At 54.0% G+C, this 17,285-nt stretch overlaps 1 protein-coding gene across 5 annotated transcripts in view; it reads left to right on the top strand.

Annotated features, from left to right (window-relative positions):
- The window catches only part of ATP2A3 (ATPase sarcoplasmic/endoplasmic reticulum Ca2+ transporting 3), a 97,568-nt gene that overhangs the window by 67,830 nt on the left and 12,453 nt on the right, over positions 1 to 17,285 (top strand). For all 5 annotated transcript variants that reach the window (XM_072618935.1, XM_072618936.1, XM_072618939.1 and 2 more), the window contains 10 exons: positions 1,227 to 1,329; positions 2,043 to 2,174; positions 2,771 to 2,896; positions 5,618 to 5,836; positions 7,236 to 7,571; positions 7,868 to 8,088; positions 12,920 to 13,122; positions 14,530 to 14,615; positions 15,071 to 15,204; positions 16,284 to 16,401. In XM_072618935.1, coding sequence (XP_072475036.1) covers positions 1,227 to 1,329; positions 2,043 to 2,174; positions 2,771 to 2,896; positions 5,618 to 5,836; positions 7,236 to 7,571; positions 7,868 to 8,088; positions 12,920 to 13,122; positions 14,530 to 14,615; positions 15,071 to 15,204; positions 16,284 to 16,401 — 1,678 coding nt within the window. The remainder of the gene's footprint in view (positions 1 to 1,226; positions 1,330 to 2,042; positions 2,175 to 2,770; positions 2,897 to 5,617; positions 5,837 to 7,235; positions 7,572 to 7,867; positions 8,089 to 12,919; positions 13,123 to 14,529; positions 14,616 to 15,070; positions 15,205 to 16,283; positions 16,402 to 17,285) is intronic.

The raw sequence follows: 17,285 nt of genomic DNA, 5'->3' as shown, positions 1-17,285 counted from the left end.
CAGTGTCCCTGGATGGAGACTGTTCTGGGGGTGGAGTGGAAGGTGCAAGGGGTGGCTAGGTTATCGAGGGCTTTGGATGATAGAGCATATTGCTTTGATCCTGGAGGTGATAGGGAGTTTACTGAGTGGTGGAATGACATGGTCACCCTGAGTCACTTTAGTGGCTGAATGGAAGATGGACTGCAGTGGGGAGAGATCTGAGGAGGCAGAACATCCTCCCTCCCCCTATTGCCATGGTCCAGGTGTGAGGGGAGGGGGGTCTGCTCCAGGGTGGAGGCAATACCTGAGGAAAGAAGGGACCAAATTGGAGAGATGTTACGGAGACTGAATCAACAGGACTCAGCACCAGATTGGCTATGGAAGGCTGCATGTTTGGGTGATGGAGAGGATGGTGGTGCCAATGGGCCACAATGGAGAAGGGGAGGGGGCCAGTTTGGAGAAAGATAATGAGTTTAAGATGTTTACAAGGACACTCATTTCAAGATGTTGAAGATAAGAAACTGGAAGTCAGCAAAGAGACAGGAGCAGGGCAGGGAGATCAGAGATTGCCCTTGGAAGCATGGGAGCTGAGGAGATTCCCCCAGTGAAACAGGATAGAGGGAGGAGAGCAGGGGCCCTAGGACCCTGAGGGACACCCATGGTCTGGAGGAGGTCCAGCAGAAGAGCCAGAGGAAGAGGAGCAGTCCAAGAGGGAGGAGGAGAGCCAGGACAAGGGACAGAAGTCCTCAAACCCAAAGGGGAGTCTCCGGGAGGAGAGAGTGACCCAGTGTCCAAGGATGCAGAGAGGTCGAGCAGAATGAGGACTAAGAAGAGGCCATTGGGTTTGGGGATGAAGAGATTGTGGGTAACTTTGCAGTGGGCAGTTTGGGTGGAATGAGGAGGTTGGAGGGCACCATACTTTGCTCTCACTGAGCAGGTCCTTAGAAAGGGCAGTCATCATGGAGCACCAGACTTGAACGGAAGAGGCCTGGCTGCCTAGGCTCTCTTGCTGGGGTCACCTGAAGAGGGGGTCCCAGGTTGTGTCCCCATTTGAGGAGAATCTCAGTTTGGGAGTGGCTCCCATGGAAGTGGGCTGGTTCTGGAGAGAGCCATGTGCTCCCAGAACCCTCCGTTCTCTCTCTGCCTAGTACAGAGGAGACTGGAACAGCCTTCCTGTGCTTGAAGGCCCTGCCAGTGGGGAGGGCCAAGCAGTGGCTCCTGCCGACCTCTACTCTGGGCTCTTGTAGGCTGAAGGATGGGGAGCCTGTCCACAGCAGCCAGTTTGATGGGCTGGTTGAGCTGGCCACCATCTGTGCCCTCTGCAATGATTCATCCCTGGATTACAGTGAGGTGAGGATTTGAGGGCCCCCCCAACCCCAGCGGTGTCCTGGGCCATAGCTCAGGTGCCTCTCATGACCCCTACCCACCCTCAGGAAACCCCAGGACTCTAGCTGTTAGAGGTGGCCAAGGACACTTGTCCCCTCCTGAGAGCAGAAGGAATACGAAGCTGTGATCAGAGGACTGGGGGATGGGAAAAGCACTGTGCCCATGGTGTGCGTGTGTGTTGTGCATGTGTGTGTTGTGTGTGTGTGTGTGTGTGTGTGTGTGTGTGTGTGTGGTGTCAGCTAGCCGGAGGGACTGCCTCCTGCCCTCTTCGGGGGCCTCATGGCCTACCTGCCTAGGTATTCAGGGCCAGGCACCTGCTGGCCTTGAGGCCCCAGAGGCCCCTGCTGGCTCCCAGTGTCTGCAGAAGGGGTAAGCTAGCTTGTGTCTTCAGTACAGCTGATTCAGCCCATTGTAGGAAGGGCTCAAGTGGCCTCCGCCCCCTGTGTATCCAGAGCTGCCCCCTAGGCTTGGGGGCTCAGGGCTGGCAAGACCCCACCCTCAGACATGTTTGCTGCACTTTTTCATGGTCCCTAAAGTCCTAGCCAAGAGCCCAGAGGTGCCCACCCCCTGCCAAACTCACTCTGGGTTGAGGAAGGCAGGCTAAGAGTGGGAATTAGGGAAGATGCCCCTTGGCCTCCCATGCCCACCCTGACCTTGGATGTCTGCCTTGGGATCAGTCCAAGAAGGTCTACGAGAAGGTTGGAGAAGCCACAGAAACAGCTCTCACCTGCCTCGTGGAGAAGATGAATGTTTTTGACACAGATGTGAGCCAGCTGTCCCCAGTGGAGCGAGCTGGAGCGTGCAACGCGGTGAGTGCCCAAAGCACCACAGGGAGGCTGGCCCAGCACTTCCTGAACAAGCTCCAAGGCCTTTCCAGGAAAGGTCCCCCCTGGCTCTCCTGTTTCCTCCCTCAAAGATCTCTTCCCAGTGCCTGTGGGGAAGCCTCAGGGGCCTTCCAGGTCTCAGCTCACAACAGGGTGGGGGTGCAGAAGGAAGAGGCCTGGAGTGGGCCCTCGAGGACTGGCTTCATCCTGGGCTCTTAACTGCTCTGAGCTGAGCTGGTGCCTGCTGGCTCCTTCTTGAGTCTGAAACTGAGGCCTTGGGGTTAGGGTGAGTGGCAAAGGAAAGAAGAGAAGGGATTGGGGGCCTGGGTCTGCCTGCCTTCCACAAGCTTGTTTAGGGACCATGTTTTCAACTCCCAGTTCTGCCTCATGCCTTGCTGGCCCACAGGAAGCACTGGGCTGGTGCAGGCATCACATGGAGGAAGCCCCTAAAGAGCGGGCACATTTTCTAGCTGCAGTTCCCAGACACATGGCCCTCCGTGGGCATCTCCCTTGAGGATGTCCATCCTCACCATGCCTGCCTCCTCTCCTGTCTGACCCTGACCACTGGCATTTCCTTCCAGGTCATTAAACAGCTGATGAAGAAGGAGTGTACCCTGGAATTCTCAAGGGACCGAAAGTCCATGTCTGTGTACTGCACGCCCATTGGCCGAGGCCAGCCCACCTCAGGCAGCAAGCTGTTTGTGAAGGTTCCCTGAGATGGGGGGGATAGGGGGGCAGGGATAGAGTGAGGCCCAGAGGCACAGTGCCCATTTGAATGCCCAGAGCCAAAGACCACCCAAGGCTCCTCCTATGGGGCTGCCCCCCTCAGGAGAGGAAGAATGACCAGAATGAGGAAGGGCTGGGGGTGGCGAGGAGAGGGCCCTGGCCTCCAGCCTGAACCCCCCAGTTTCCTGGCAAATCCTTCAGCTTCCTCACCTTTCAGAAGGGGACCATGGTGCCTGCCCCACTTTCTTCCCTCCTGGGGTGTCTATAAGGCCTGGGTCCTCCAGAGCAGCATCTCTCAATGCCGCTACTGCCCTCAGATCTTGATAGCCTGGAGCAGGGAGGCAGGGGGCTAGAGACCAGGCCTCAGGGTGAAGAATCTGGGCCCCTTCAGCTTAGAGACTTGGGAGGGGGTGAGAAAAAGAAGAAACAGGCAGGACAGAAGGCAGAACCAGGACTGATGGATTGGAGAGCTCCATAGATCATCCTAATAAAAATGGACTGGGGTGTCCTGAAAGGTAGTGAGCTCTTTGTCCCTCGGAGTGTTCAAGCTGAGTCTGCTCAGAACACTGTAGAAGGGGGGAGGTTGCACCTGCAGGGTCTGAAAGACCCCTTTTCTTGTGAGCCAGTGAGTCAATGAAACTTGGTCCGGGTGCCATTCTCCCCTCCCTGCTCAAAGGCAGTAAGAACCTGTCCCAACCTGTTGCCAGGAGAACCTGGACCCTCCATGATGCACTCTGTCCCTTTGTCCCTTCTGCTGCCCAGGGATGAAGCACTGGCCTGGCCACACCAGGCCTGTAGGGAACCCGGGGCACACTCCTGGAGAGCAACTCTGATCACTGAAGAGCCCCAAAGCCAGGGCTCTTCTCACTGCTGCCAGCTGCCCCGTGTGTGCAGAGGCAGGGTGTGTGTGTGGAAAGATAAGAAGAGGACCTCAGGGGACTCCCGTACCCCCATCACTGAGGAGTCAGTCAGAGATCCCCATGGCCTCCTGGGTACCAGGCTTCCCCAGCTTGTGGGTAGTTACCTGAGCCTTAGGCCTACTTGTACCTGAACAAGAGCCCTTCCCTTGGCATCCCTAACCATTGGGCTTCCAGCTTCTGCCTGGAGACTCTTGCCATGTACCTTGTGTGCAGGGGCCTCAACTGAATTCATCATTCTTAGAATTGATCTAATGTTCTAGGCTGCCAGGTCTTTTTGGATCCTGAACCTGTTGCCCAGGGCACTGGCTCTCCCTTCCAGCTCTGTGCCATTGACACATTTGGCCAATGTGCCTTCCGCGCTAACCCTAATCCTAACCCTAACCCATTAAAAAGAAAAGTTCCTGGGAGAGCCAGGTACTGATCCATGGGGTGCTCATCCGTGGGGTGCTCACCTGGAGACCCCATGCCAGGTCCGAGCCGGGCAGGTCATCACCAGGACCTGGAAGGCAGCTCCAGGGTCATCCAGGGCCGGCTGCCACCCCCTACCCCCCCAGCCCCCACAGATGCTTCCAAAGTCCCCAGAAATCCCTGAGCTTGGTCAGGTAACTCCCTACCCAGCCCCAAGCACTGGGAGTCTGGCTGGCAAATTCCTTAATCCAGGTGCTGCCCTTGTCTTCAGACAAGGCATGTAGGCCACCAGGGAAGCTGGCAGCTGGCTCTCAGGGCCATGCCACCAGGATGGCTGGTCCCATGAGGCATCTTCCCACTGGCCCTGAGTTGGGGGGTATCTGCCTGCCTCCACCCCCAGACCTCTCACATTTTCCTCCCCTCGGCCATAGACTGACTTCTCTCTAGCCTCTTGGGTTCAGACGGCATTTGGGGGGAGGGGCCTCAATTTATATCCTGAAGAAACTGAGTTTGTCCTGGAAGGTCAGCTCCTACAGCTCTTCCTAGGTTAAGCTTCCCTGTGGCTCCAGACATAGGGGCTACTCTCTGAATCAGAACTGAGAACCAGGGTGCCTTTCCTGTGGTCACTTGGGTGCAGAAGGTCCGGCCCAGGATGGGCGCCCCAGGCTATATTCACCCCTGAGGGATGCTGGACCCTCCCAGCTCTGCCTCCTTCTGGCCATAAGAACTCCGAATTGGTCTCTCAGCAGGTCCCCCATGAGCAGGGACTCATGAGCACAGGGGAGTGCCATTCAAATAGAACAGGGAATGGGTATCCAGGCAAGGCCCAGTGGGCTGGAAGGGCACATTTGGCCCAGCGCCTGCCTCCGTTTAGAGTCTCTTGGGCCACAGGGCCTAGTTGTTTAAATCCTGGGCAGGCAAGATTCACAGAGAGCAGCTTCTTGTAAATGGTAGGACCGTGTCAGGGTATCTACTGCAGAATCCCAGAGCCCCCCACCCAGCCTGGGCCTCGGCAGCCTCTGTGCCACCCCTGCCTCACCCCAGCCTGAAGGTGTGGGACTAGCAGTCATGGAGGGCAGTTGGAATGGCAAATTTTAGCTTGATGCTGGGGAGAATTTCTCAACTTTGAAGGCTCCCCAAGAGGATCATGGCCTTTCTTGGGAGGGAGTGAGCTCTCCTTCACAGGAGGTCCTACAGAACTTGGGAAGGTGATTGTCTGGGGCCTGTAGAGGGGCTTTGGGTCAGGTGCAGACTGGAGAGGAGGCAGCTGAGGGTCTGACCAATGGAGGCTCTCTCACTTGCCATCACCTGCAAGGGGCTTTCCAGATAAGGTCTACACAGAGTCCTCCTTTCCCATCCTTCTCCATTCCACAGGGAGCCCCAGAAAGCGTGATTGAACGTTGCAGCTACATGCGTGTGGGCACCCGGACCATTCCCCTCACCCCTGCAGCCAGGGAGAAGATCCTGGCTCGCATCCGGGACTGGGGTACAGGCATCGACACTCTGCGCTGCCTGGCACTGGCTACCAGAGATGCCCCACACAAGATGGAGGACATGCAGTTGGACGATGCCACCACATTCATCACCTATGAGGTGAGGATGCGTCTCTCTTGGGCTCCATCCCCTCTACCAACAGCATCCCCACTGCATCTGCCACCCCCATTTCCAGGACCTCATCACCTCAACCTTCCAGGGCCCCCATCATCCCAACCACCTCATGCCCAAGTTCCCATAATTGGCTCCAACTCTCCCCCCAAATCTGTGGTCCTCATCCCCCTTCCCCCCTTAGCCATGGGCACCCCCCACACCCACAGTCTCCTGGTATGACTTCCCTGAAAGGAGATAATGGCCACCAAAGGCAGGCCCTCAGAGCCAGAGTGAGGGTGCCACTGTTTTCTCTGTCCTTAGCCTAATGGATCAGGCCCAGGGAGTGCCCCCAAATACAACTAGTCCATGAGTTGATCCAGATTCCTCTGGAAGTTTACTGACCCAGCCCTGGGGATTGAGTGATGTAGGATGGATGGGACACCAACCTTCAGAGGGAAATGGGAAGGACTTTGTCTTCCTCCAGACTGCCCTCTAACTAGCTGGCCTCTCTGGGCACCAGTTTCCCTATCTGTAAAATGGGTGTGGTAGGTGGCTGAAGGATGTTAGACCACCTCGAAGGTCCCGGTGCTTGCAGCTCTAACACATGAAGGTTCTCCATTCACCTACTAAGGGGGCAGAGCCTAGCTGGGATCCCCCTTACAGCCTCCCTCTCCAGCACTCTCAGCGCCCCCAGGAGCCAGTATATGCTCTCTCTCTTTTCAACCCAGTTCTAACTGGTTCTAGCCCCCTGGGCTCACTCTGGGGAGCGCTGGACTAGGGAGAACAGAGCTGGCCTCCTGATATCAGCCTCAGAGGTCAGGCTCTGCTGAGTCCTTCAGAAGGCTAAGTCCCAGCAGAAATGGGGCCAAATACCTTTAGGATCTGGTTGTATTTTCTCTTGATTCAGCCCCCTGAGCACATTAAGGCACCTGAGCGAGCATGGGGGGGGGGGGGGGGGGGGCGGGGCAAGAGGGACATGCTGTGGACACCTGAGGGAGCTGTGGGGGGGGGGGAGGGACATGCTGTGGACACCTGAGGGAGCTGAGGGGGCGGGAGGGACATGCTGTGGACACCTGAGGGAGCTGTGGGGGGGGGAGGGACATGCTGTGGACACCTGAGGGAGCTGAGGGGGCGGGAGGGACATGCTGTGGACACCTGAGGGGGCGGGAGGGGAGGGACGTGCTGTGGACACCTGAGCGAGCGCGGGGAGGGCGCAGTAGACCCGACGGAGCCGAGCCGCGGGCAGCCGCACGCACTAAGCGCCGCTCCGGGCCGGGCACACGTTAGCCAGGAAGGCTTCCAGGGGAAGCGCATCACTAGCCCGGACACCGCGGCCAGGAGGCGCCAGGTGGAGAGGCGGAGGGCCCGACGGGCTCGCCGCAGCCTCCCAAACCCTTGCCTGCAGACGGATCTCACCTTCGTGGGCTGCGTGGGGATGCTGGACCCTCCGCGGAGGGAGGTCACGTCGTCCATCCAGATGTGCCGCAAGGCCGGGATCCGGGTGATCATGATCACCGGGGACAACAAGGGCACGGCGGTGGCCATCTGCCGGCGCATCGGCATCTTCTCCGAGACGGAGGACGTGTCCAGCAAGGCCTACACCGGCCGGGAGTTCGACGACATGGCCCCCGAGCAGCAGCGCGACGCGTGTCGGAGCGCCCGCTGCTTCGCGCGCGTGGAGCCGGCCCACAAATCCAAGATTGTGGAGTGCCTGCAGTCCTTCCGAGAGATCACGGCCATGGTGAGGGTCGGGGGGCTTCTGAGGGGGACCGAGGACGGGGGCGAGGGAGGCGCCTGGGGCTCCAGGGACGACCCCGCGCTGGGCAGCTGGTGCCCCTCGTGGGCCTGTCCGGGCCCCCCTTCGGGCGCTTAGAATAATCACCGCGGAGGGGGGGATGGACGCTTGGTGACTGACGGGGATGGACGCTTGGTGACCGGGATGGACGCTCGGTGACGGGGATGGACGCTTGGTGACCGGGCTGGGGGGTGAGAGCGGCCCGGCTCATCTGCCCCCGCCTCACCCCGACTCCCCCGCAGACTGGAGATGGTGTGAACGATGCCCCTGCTCTCAAGAAGGCCGAGATCGGCATCGCCATGGGTTCGGGGACCGCCGTGGCCAAGTCGGCTGCGGAGATGGTTCTGTCAGACGACAACTTCTCCACCATCGTGGCGGCGGTGGAGGAGGGCCGAGCCATTTACAACAACATGAAGCAGTTCATCCGCTACCTCATCTCCTCCAACGTTGGAGAAGTTGTGTGGTAAGAGAGGCCCCCTGCCCTGACCCGACGGGTCCTGTGGCCTCTGGCCTCTTCTGACTGGACTCAGCCTTGAGATGGGAAGTTTAGATGGAAAACCAAGGCCTGGTGGGGGGCAAGAACTTGCCCAAGGTCGGAGAGGATCGGAAGAGGTAGAGCCGATATTATGACAGCTAAGCAACGCTAAAAAACCCTGGAGGGCTCCTCTGGTGTGTTGGGTAGACCCTCCAGGGAGGTTTGATGGAGCAGCACAAGGATGGGGGGAAGAAGGAGGAGGCATCATGAAGGGGCTGCAATCTGCACCCATGGAGGGACCAGAGCACCTGCAGGCATGAGATCAGGGCTCCCCAAAGTGTCAGAGGGTAGACTCTCCACTTAGCCCAGTGAATTTCCTCTTCATCTCCCCAGCCTCCCTCAGAGTGTCTTTACCTTTGGGAAAAAGAGGCCCAATCTCTGGGGCATGAGCTTGGGATAAGGCTCCATTGGGTTGGCCCAGGTCCAGCCATTGCTCTTGCCCTCCTGAAAGCTCCTCAGGAGTAGCAGAGATGGAGGGTTTGCAGGCTGAGTGTCCATCTTGCCCAGCCCAGCCCAGAGCTTCTACTGGGGAGATGGGCTTATGGTTTACAGCCTGGGTGTTTGTGAGAGGACCCAGGGTTACACTCACCCCTGCCTCCATATTAGCTACCCATGCTTATTAAGCACATGGGACCCCAGAGTGGGCAAGGGCTTTAGGAATGTGGGACATGAACATTCAAGCTAGAGGGGCCTCCCAACATGGAATGGCAGAACTTGTCTGGGTGTATGTGTGCAGCAGGGTAGAACACAGAGTCTAGAACATCCATGCTAGAGAGAACATGGGAATATAGAATGCAGTGTCCAAACTGAGGGGGATTTTAGAACATAGAACCTGGAGCATCAGGTTAAGGGGCAGTGTCTTAGAACCTAGAACAGAGGGTCTCCAATGAGAGGCTCTTTCCATCTTAGGTAGTCCAATTCCCTGCTTTGACACATGAGGAAACTGAGGTGAAGCTACTTGGCCGCAGTCCCCCAAATACCAAGCAGTGGATCTTTGGTGTCCCTGCCCCCTACAGCAGTGACCCCTTTATTTCCAATCCAATGAGACAATCTGAGGCCTCCACCTTAGCCTTTGCCCCTCTTCCTCTCAGGCAGAGAGAGGGACTTTCTCTACTTCACTATCATTTTGATGGTGTCTCTTCTTTCTTACATCACTACGTTTTCCTCCAGTATCCTCCCTACCCCTTATAAATGGGTGGCCCATGTACAAACAATATTTTTTGAGGAGGGGGAGAGGGGGAGAAAGAAAAAGAGGAGACAGAGACAAGAGAGAGACAGAGCCGGGGGAAAGAGAGAGAGACAGAGAGGTAAAGACAGAGAGACAGAGAGAGAGAGAGAGACAGAGAGACAAGAGAGAGATAGACAGAGAAAGAGCAGGAGAGTGAGCAGTCACTGTGCATAGGGTTTTCTTGGTTCTCCTGATTTTGTATCAGTTCATGGACATCTTTCTATGGTTCTCTGTAGCTATCACATACTTCTCTTCTATTACATCCATGTTTTACCATTCCCCAATCTATGAACATCGACTTTGTTTCCAGTTCTTCCACAAAACAAATGGTTGACTTCTTTCTTTCTTTAATACTTCCTGTGACAGGGAGCTCACTACTTTACAAGGCTGATCACCAAGACACACTTCCCTTGTGCTTTATGGATTACAAAGCACTTTTCTCCAAGCATCCTTATGAGGAAACTCCTGCTCAAGAAGGGTTGGGTGACTTGCCTGGGTCACACAACTATTGGGTGTCAGAGGTGGGATTCCAGCCCAGGCCTCCCTGACAAGCCTGTCATGGTACCCCAAGAGTGCCATTCTAGAAGGCCTCTGCACATGTGTGTGCCTACATATTACATACTCAAGCACACACGTATCTGGGCCCATTTGGGCACAGGTAAAAACCCAAATCTGTACAAGCCTGGGACCCTGTGTGATCTTGGCTTCCAGTCTCAGTTCTGTACTCATTAGGAAAGCAGCCTTCAACAAATCTCTTCATTATAGTGACAGTCTTCCTTATGTTGAGCCAACCCTGCGTCCCTGGCACGAGCCCAACTTGGTCATGGTGTGTGCTCGTTCTAATATCAACTTGCTAATATATTACTTAAAATTTCTTTGTTGATGTTCATTAGAGGCATCTAAGTGGTACAGTGGATAGAGCCCTGGGCCTGGAGTCAGGAAGATCCAAGTTCAAATCTGACCTCTGAGGTGTGTGACCACGGGCAAATCATTTCACATCGCTCAGTTTCCTCAACTGTAAAATGGGAATTATAATAGCACCTGGCTCCTAGGGTTGTTGTGAGAATAAAATGAGGCACTTGTAAAACACTTAACACAGTGCCTGGCACATAGAAGGCTCTATATATGATGTGATAAACATTTACTAAGCACATACTATGTCCTGTGCTTAGTGCTAAGTGCTAGAGATACAGATAAGAAAAAGAAAGACAGTCCCTACTCCCAAGGAGTTTATAATCTAATGGAAGGAAGATGACAGACAAAAGGGAACTGAAAGGGGGGAGTGCCAGCAGGCACCTGGCATGGAGCTTGACCATGGGGTGGGGAAAATAAGCAGAGCAGCTGCCTGGCCTCTCAAGTCCTCTGCAAAGGGAGGCCTGGAAGGCGTTTCTGTGACACTCTCTAGCCCTCCAGTGCAAGAGACAGGAGCAGCAAAGCTGAAGCCATCTTCCTGATGAGGCATTTCCTGATTTATGCTGGGCAGGGCTCAATGCAAGCTATCATAGAGCTGATGGAGCAGAAACCAGACAGATCAGCTGGTGCCCTCCCCTTCCCCTTCCCACTGGGGATACTGGTCTTTCTCTGCTTTGTCTTTCCCTGGTTTGGATATGAAGGTCAATTTGTATTGTAGAAAGAAATTGGAAGGTTTTCTCATTACTGCAAATGGCTGAGGAGATCTCAGTATTGCTTCCCTTTGAGTGTTTGATAAAATTCACTTGCAAATCCATTTGTTCCTCAAGATATTTCTTCTCTAGGAATTCATTGATGGCTTGTTCAAAAATTCAAATGGTTTATTTCTTATCTTGATCATCTATATTTTTGTAAGTAGACATCTATTTTCCCTAAGTTATCAATTGACATATAATTAGTTTCTAAGAATTTGTGTTTTTTCTTATAAATTATCCTTTTTTTTTATTTTGACATGAATTATTTGGTTTTCCTCTCTTTTAAATTAGATTAGTTAGCTCTATTTGAGTAGTTTTTTAAACTCTTACTTTTATTTATCCATTTGATGGTCTTTTTGTTTTTAGTTTTACTGAACTCTAATTTTCATAATTTCTACTTTGCTTTTTATCTGAGGATTTTAAATTTGTTGTTGTTCAAGCTTTCTGAAATTGTGTGCCCAAATGTGCACACTGATGTGTACAATGCTGATGTGTTCATGAAGGCATTCAGAGATATAAGTTTCTCCCCATAACTTTTATCCACATTCTACAAGTTTTGGTATGTTGTCTCATTATTATAATTTTCTTTGGAGAAACTTTCTGTTGTTTCCATTATTTGCTCTTTGAACCATCAGTACTTTAGAATTATGGTATTTGATCTTGAGTGACTTTTTAATTCTTTCTTTAAGGGTCCTTTGCTGAGTATAATTTTCATTGCATTAAGATCAGTAAATGCTGTGTTTAGTGTTTCTACTTTTGTATGCTTTTGGTAAAGTTTTTGTGCCTCAATATATGGTCAGTTTTTGTAAAGGTGCCATCTGTAGTTTAGAAATACATACATTTCTTTCTATTTCCATTCAGTAATAACCAGAGGTATGTCATACTTAATCTTTCTAAAATTTTATTTAGGTCCTTAAATTTTTTTCTTATTTGTCTTTTGGTTCCATTTGTCTGGGTCTAGAAGGGGTACGTTAAGGCCCCCCTGTTCTTAGGTACATCTATATTGTGTTGACGTTGATTCGTTATCTATGGTAACTTTGAGAGTAATGCAATTTTCCCGCTTATCTGTTTTTATCTAATCTACACACACACCCACACACATTTAAACACAGTATCCTCATTTGAAGTCATGATTGCTAACTTTCTTGAGTTCAACCAAAGCATAATAGATTTAACTTTAGCCCTTCATTTTAATTTTATGTGAATCTTTAAATTTCAAGTGTGTTTATTATAAACAGCATATTGTTGGATAGATCTGTGTTCAGACCCTCACGCTGTCTCTCCCTACTAGTCTGGTGGAATGGATCACTCAGAGCTGAGGGGTCAGAGAAAAGATACCCCTGGGGAACCCTGCATGGAAAATGAGTCCCCCAGGTGGTTAAAAAGTAGAAAGTAAAAGCAAGTCAGAGCCCGGAGCGGAGCTTAGGAGTGGTTAGCAGAGAGGCTGCTGTGGTCTAAGGGCCTCTTCTCTTCCTTCCTCAAAGGGCCCAACAGACTGCTCCAATTTGTCGGCTTACAATAATTGTAATCAATAAAAGTTGATGATTGAGGGCTTCCCCAGTTCTGTTAGCGTCCTGGCCCACAAAATTACTCCTTTTCTCTGGTCCTCAGTTTCCTCATCTGTAAAATGGGTTGCACTGGATGGCCTCAGGTTCCCTTCTTGTTTGTAGTTGACCTATGAGCCTGTAATCAGGAGACCAGGCCTCTGGTCACTGAGCCAGACCGGTCTTTGAGAACCTACCCTGTCCAGCACTTGGGCCATGTCCTAGGCCTGGTGTTCTGTAGGGGCCCCACAGCCAGCAGATGGGCTAGTGAGTGGGAATTTACTTCGGGAGGCGGGTAGAGTGACTCACAGCTTGGTCTCCAGCATTTTCCTGACAGCCATCCTGGGTCTTCCGGAGGCACTAATTCCTGTTCAGCTGCTTTGGGTGAACCTGGTGACTGATGGACTGCCAGCCACGGCCCTTGGCTTCAACCCCCCTGACCTGGACATCATGGAGAAGTTACCCCGGAATCCTCAGGAACCCCTCATCAGCGGCTGGCTGTTCTTCCGCTACCTGGCCATTGGAGGTAAGTGGGAGGTTGAGATCTGGGCCTGCTTGGCCAGGCTGCAGACCTGCTTTGGGGAAACAGGTCTACTAGGAGATGGGACAGAGCCCAAAGAGAACAGGCCCATATCTACATCACAGGAGCCAAGGAGAGGCCTGAGGGCCCAGGCCTTGCCCTGGGCTTCCAGTGGTAGGGAAGTGGAGAGGAAAAAAGGGGAGAAGGCAGAGGGCACTACAGGCAGGTACAGGAGGAGGTGGCAGGGCCAGGCAAAGTCTGGGAGCTTGGTTAGGGTGGGGCTCACAGGGAGGGAAGGAGCCAGATGGGGAGGGCAGGGAGGTCAGGTTCCACAGCCACAGGAGGCTCTAAGCAGAAGGGAGACGGACCGGGGGGATGCCCAAACCACATGCTACCTCAGTTTTAAGATGTGGAAGGAGCCTTAGGACTGTCCTGTGCAACCTCCTCATTTGATAGACAAGGAAAGAGGATCATGTTCCCTACTGTTCTGGGCAAGAGCCCTGGGTTTTGTGAGCTGTCTGGGGTCCTGAAGCTAGCAAAGGCAAGGTCAGGCCTGAATGTAGGTCTTTGGGGCATGGTCTGGCACTGATGGGAAGGAGAGCTGGGAGGGGGTAGGGAGGTTGCTCTGTTGTGGGAGGTCATGACAATCCTCTGAGCCAGAAAGAGTAATCCTGGGGTGGGAGACACCCCTGGGGCCAGGGAGCCCCTACTGGAAACAGCTCTTCCCCCAGGGGTTTGAGAGCCTCCAGTGGGGACATCTGCTGGGATCAGGTAGCCCCCACTGAAGATAGCCTTTGGAGACAGGGCCACTGCAGGCTCTTACAGGTCTGCCCCTCTTGGGGAGATGACCATAGGGGAAGGTTTCAGCCCTCAATGATTCTGGTCTAGCCAGCAAGAGAAAAGGCTATTCATTGTTACTGGCTCTGGTCTGGCCTCTCTACCTCTACTTTTTCTGGGCCCATCTCCTTCAGCTGCTCCCAGCTCTGGGCACGTATGCCAACTCACCGGACCCTTATCTAGACTGTCCCAAGGGGACAGTGTAAGCATAAACCAACTGAGGGAGAGACTGCTGGGGCCAGAGGGTCAGAACACTAAGGTGTGGGAGAGTTAGAGGCCCAGTAGCCAGGCTTCCTGAGCATCTGCTATGTGCTCGTCCCCTGCTGGACACTGACCCCAGGAGGAGACCATTGGGGCAGTGTATTGAGGTAGCTTCAAGCTCCTGACCCAGAATCCCAGGGCCTCCCTTGCTCTGCAGGCCTGAGGCATAGCCGTTCTCCACTCCAGCCCAGCCTCTGCCTCCACTGAACCGTCAATCCTGGGAAGTGTCGACACAAATGACTTGGGAGCCCCCTGCCCCAGAATTGTGTAGGGGTTAACCTCCTAAACCTTCCCCTCTGATTTCCCCTCTGACAGTGTATGTGGGCCTGGCCACTGTGGGGGCAGCCACATGGTGGTTTCTGTATGACGTAGAAGGACCTCAAGTCACCTTCCACCAACTGGTAAGTGAGCAAGGGGCAGAAGGGACAGCTTGCCCAGTAACCAGGGAAAAGCAGTGGGAAAGGCTTGGGTTAGAGCTGAGGAAGGACTTCCTGGATGCCCATAGTAGAGGCTAGCCCCAGGAAGCAGCAACTAGCCCCAGCCTCAGCAAGCAGGCAGTCTAGTCCCCCTTCCTGGGGCTCGGCTGAGAAATGGAGGCCCTGCCTGGGAGTGGGGGTGGGGAGAGACCCATAGAGGGGAGTGGAGGGGGGGAGGGGAGAGAGGCATGTCAGCAGAAATGCTGGGGCTTAGATGGGAAGACGCCCACTCCTCCCCACATGGAGCCTTCTCTCAGGCAGGGCCGAGTCTGGAGGTCATGCTTTTCCCACTCAGCCAGTACCTCCAGGGCCCCTTCTCCCTCTCTGACTAAGGCCCCTTCTCTTCCTCTCTTTCCCCTAAACCACAAACGCCCCTCCAGAGGAACTTCATGAGGTGCACAGAGGGCAACCCACTCTTTGAGGGTGTTGACTGTGAGGTCTTCGAGTCTCGTTATCCAACCACGATGGCCCTTTCAGTGCTGGTGACCATTGAGATGTGTAATGCACTCAACAGGTGTGAGATTCGAGGAGGCTTGGTACAAGACACTGTGGTGGCCTGAGGCCCTGGGGAGAGGAGGCCTGAGACGCTGGGGGGGTGAGAGCGGGGGGATGTCTGAGGTCCGGGGAGGTAAGAAGCAGCAGGAGGTCTGAGTGGGGCCCCTCTCAGGATCTCAGAATCTTCATAGGCAAAATGAGGCTGTTGGATGAGCTAGCCAGCAGGGGCCCACCCATCGCTTCTAAAGTGCAGGGATTGAATGGGTGTCTGGTGTAACTGAGCCAGGACTCACCCCTTCCCATGGGAAGGTGAACAAAACAGGCCCAAGTATCATGGGCCAGACTCTAGAGATGGTCCAGGAGAGGAAACTGAGGCTGGAGACCCTTGCTGGAAGTCCCGGCACTAGCTAGCAAGGGCTTAGACTGGACACTCAAGTGAGCTTTTGACTCCCAGCCCAGGTCTGGCTTCCTGGGTGCTACTGTGTTGCCCCCACCTCTGGCTCCCCAGCTCCCACACCCATCCTTCTTTTATCCAGATTCATGTGATCCTTTCCACACCCCATCCCCAGCTCAGTCAGTCAGAGGCTCTGGGTTCAAATCTTTCCTCTGATGATTACTCCTTGAATGACCTTAGGCTACCTCTTAATGCCTCTTGGGTCTCCTGTCCTAATATGGAAAACAAGGCTTCTCCCTCTTCCCCTTTGGGGTATCCCAGGTCTGGGCTCTCTGGATGCTGAAGGGGCATCAAGCCCCTCAGACACTACCTGCCCATATGACCAGAGGCAGAACTAGAACTTAATAGCACCTGCTGTAACTTCCTCACCTGTAAAAGTGAGTGTGAAATGAGATTGAATAGGGGAGTGTCAGTTATTTCAGCTGAGTTCCAAAGATCTCCTTCTGAGCCCAAGAAGAAGGAGGCATGGCCACACAAAATCTATGGAATCCCTGGGATTTTCCTGGAGCCTGAGCTTGGCAGGAGACCCCAGAGTGTGGGTGTGCCAAGGGGTCTGAGGCTGGCTTAAGAGGAGCCTCTGCCCCATGCTGGGCTGCTCCTGGGCACTGGCCCTAGTCAGGTTTTTGACTTGTTTTACTTCTCAGCGTTTCTGAAAACCAGTCCCTGCTGCGGATGCCCCCCTGGCTGAACCTGTGGCTGCTGGGTGCCATCATGATGTCCATGGCCCTTCACTTCCTGGTCCTTTACGTAAAGCCGATGCCGGTAAGTGGTCCCTCTGCCAGCACCTCCTCCCAAAGGGCTAGAGGGACAAGAGGGAGTCACTCAGGCTTCTGCTTCCCTCTGGGCCCCAGCTGGGCACCATAAGCTCAGCTGGCCCAACCCTAGATCCTTGCTTTGGGAGAGACAGGGGAAAGAGAAGTTGGTTTTGTCTTGTGGGGGGGCAGGGCCAGCAGGAAGGGCCAGGCTGTTGTCCAGCACAGGGAGGAGTGAATGGGGGCCCCAGCTGGACCAAAGGACCTGAGGATTTCAGACCTGAGAGACCCTAAGTCCAAACCCTTCATTTTATAGATGAGTAACTGAGATCCAGTGTGTATGTGTATGTGTGTGGAGGAGGACTTAGAGAAAGCTTCCTAGATGAGTTGGGGCTTGAAGGATGGTGAGTACCTGGACAGGCAACGGGGTGGAGGAGAAGGTCAGCCTGGCTAGAGGACAGTGTGTGTGTCCATAAGGAGTCCAGGAGGTCAGAGAGGTCAAACAAGGTTAGGCTCTGGAAGGCCTTGAATGCCAGCCTGAGACAGACCCCTTGACCACCATAAAGGTAGGGCCTACTATTTCCTGGAGTAGGGTAGAAGTGGTTAAGGAGGAATGGGGTTATGGGCAGTGGTGACCACTTTGGCACTCAAGCCAAGGAGAGCCTTGGTTACACGGTTCTCATCTCTGCTTTTGGCTAGGGACCTCAGCCTACCCTGGGTCTGTGATGGTGAGGACTTCTGGCAATAACACCACCAGAGCTGATGACACCTGTCTTGCTAATGTTGTGCCCAAGGAAGGAGAGAGACCAACAAGGCAGTGCGGGGGGGTGCAGTGCAGCTGGGGGACTTGGTGCTTTCTCTTGCTGTAGCCCAGAGTCAGATCACCACACGCTT

This window comes from Notamacropus eugenii, chromosome 6, assembly GCF_028372415.1.
Source record: "Notamacropus eugenii isolate mMacEug1 chromosome 6, mMacEug1.pri_v2, whole genome shotgun sequence".
NCBI lineage: Eukaryota > Metazoa > Chordata > Mammalia > Diprotodontia > Macropodidae > Notamacropus > Notamacropus eugenii.
The sequence above is the reverse complement of the archived record's forward strand: the minus strand, read 5'-3'. Positions and strand labels throughout refer to the sequence as shown.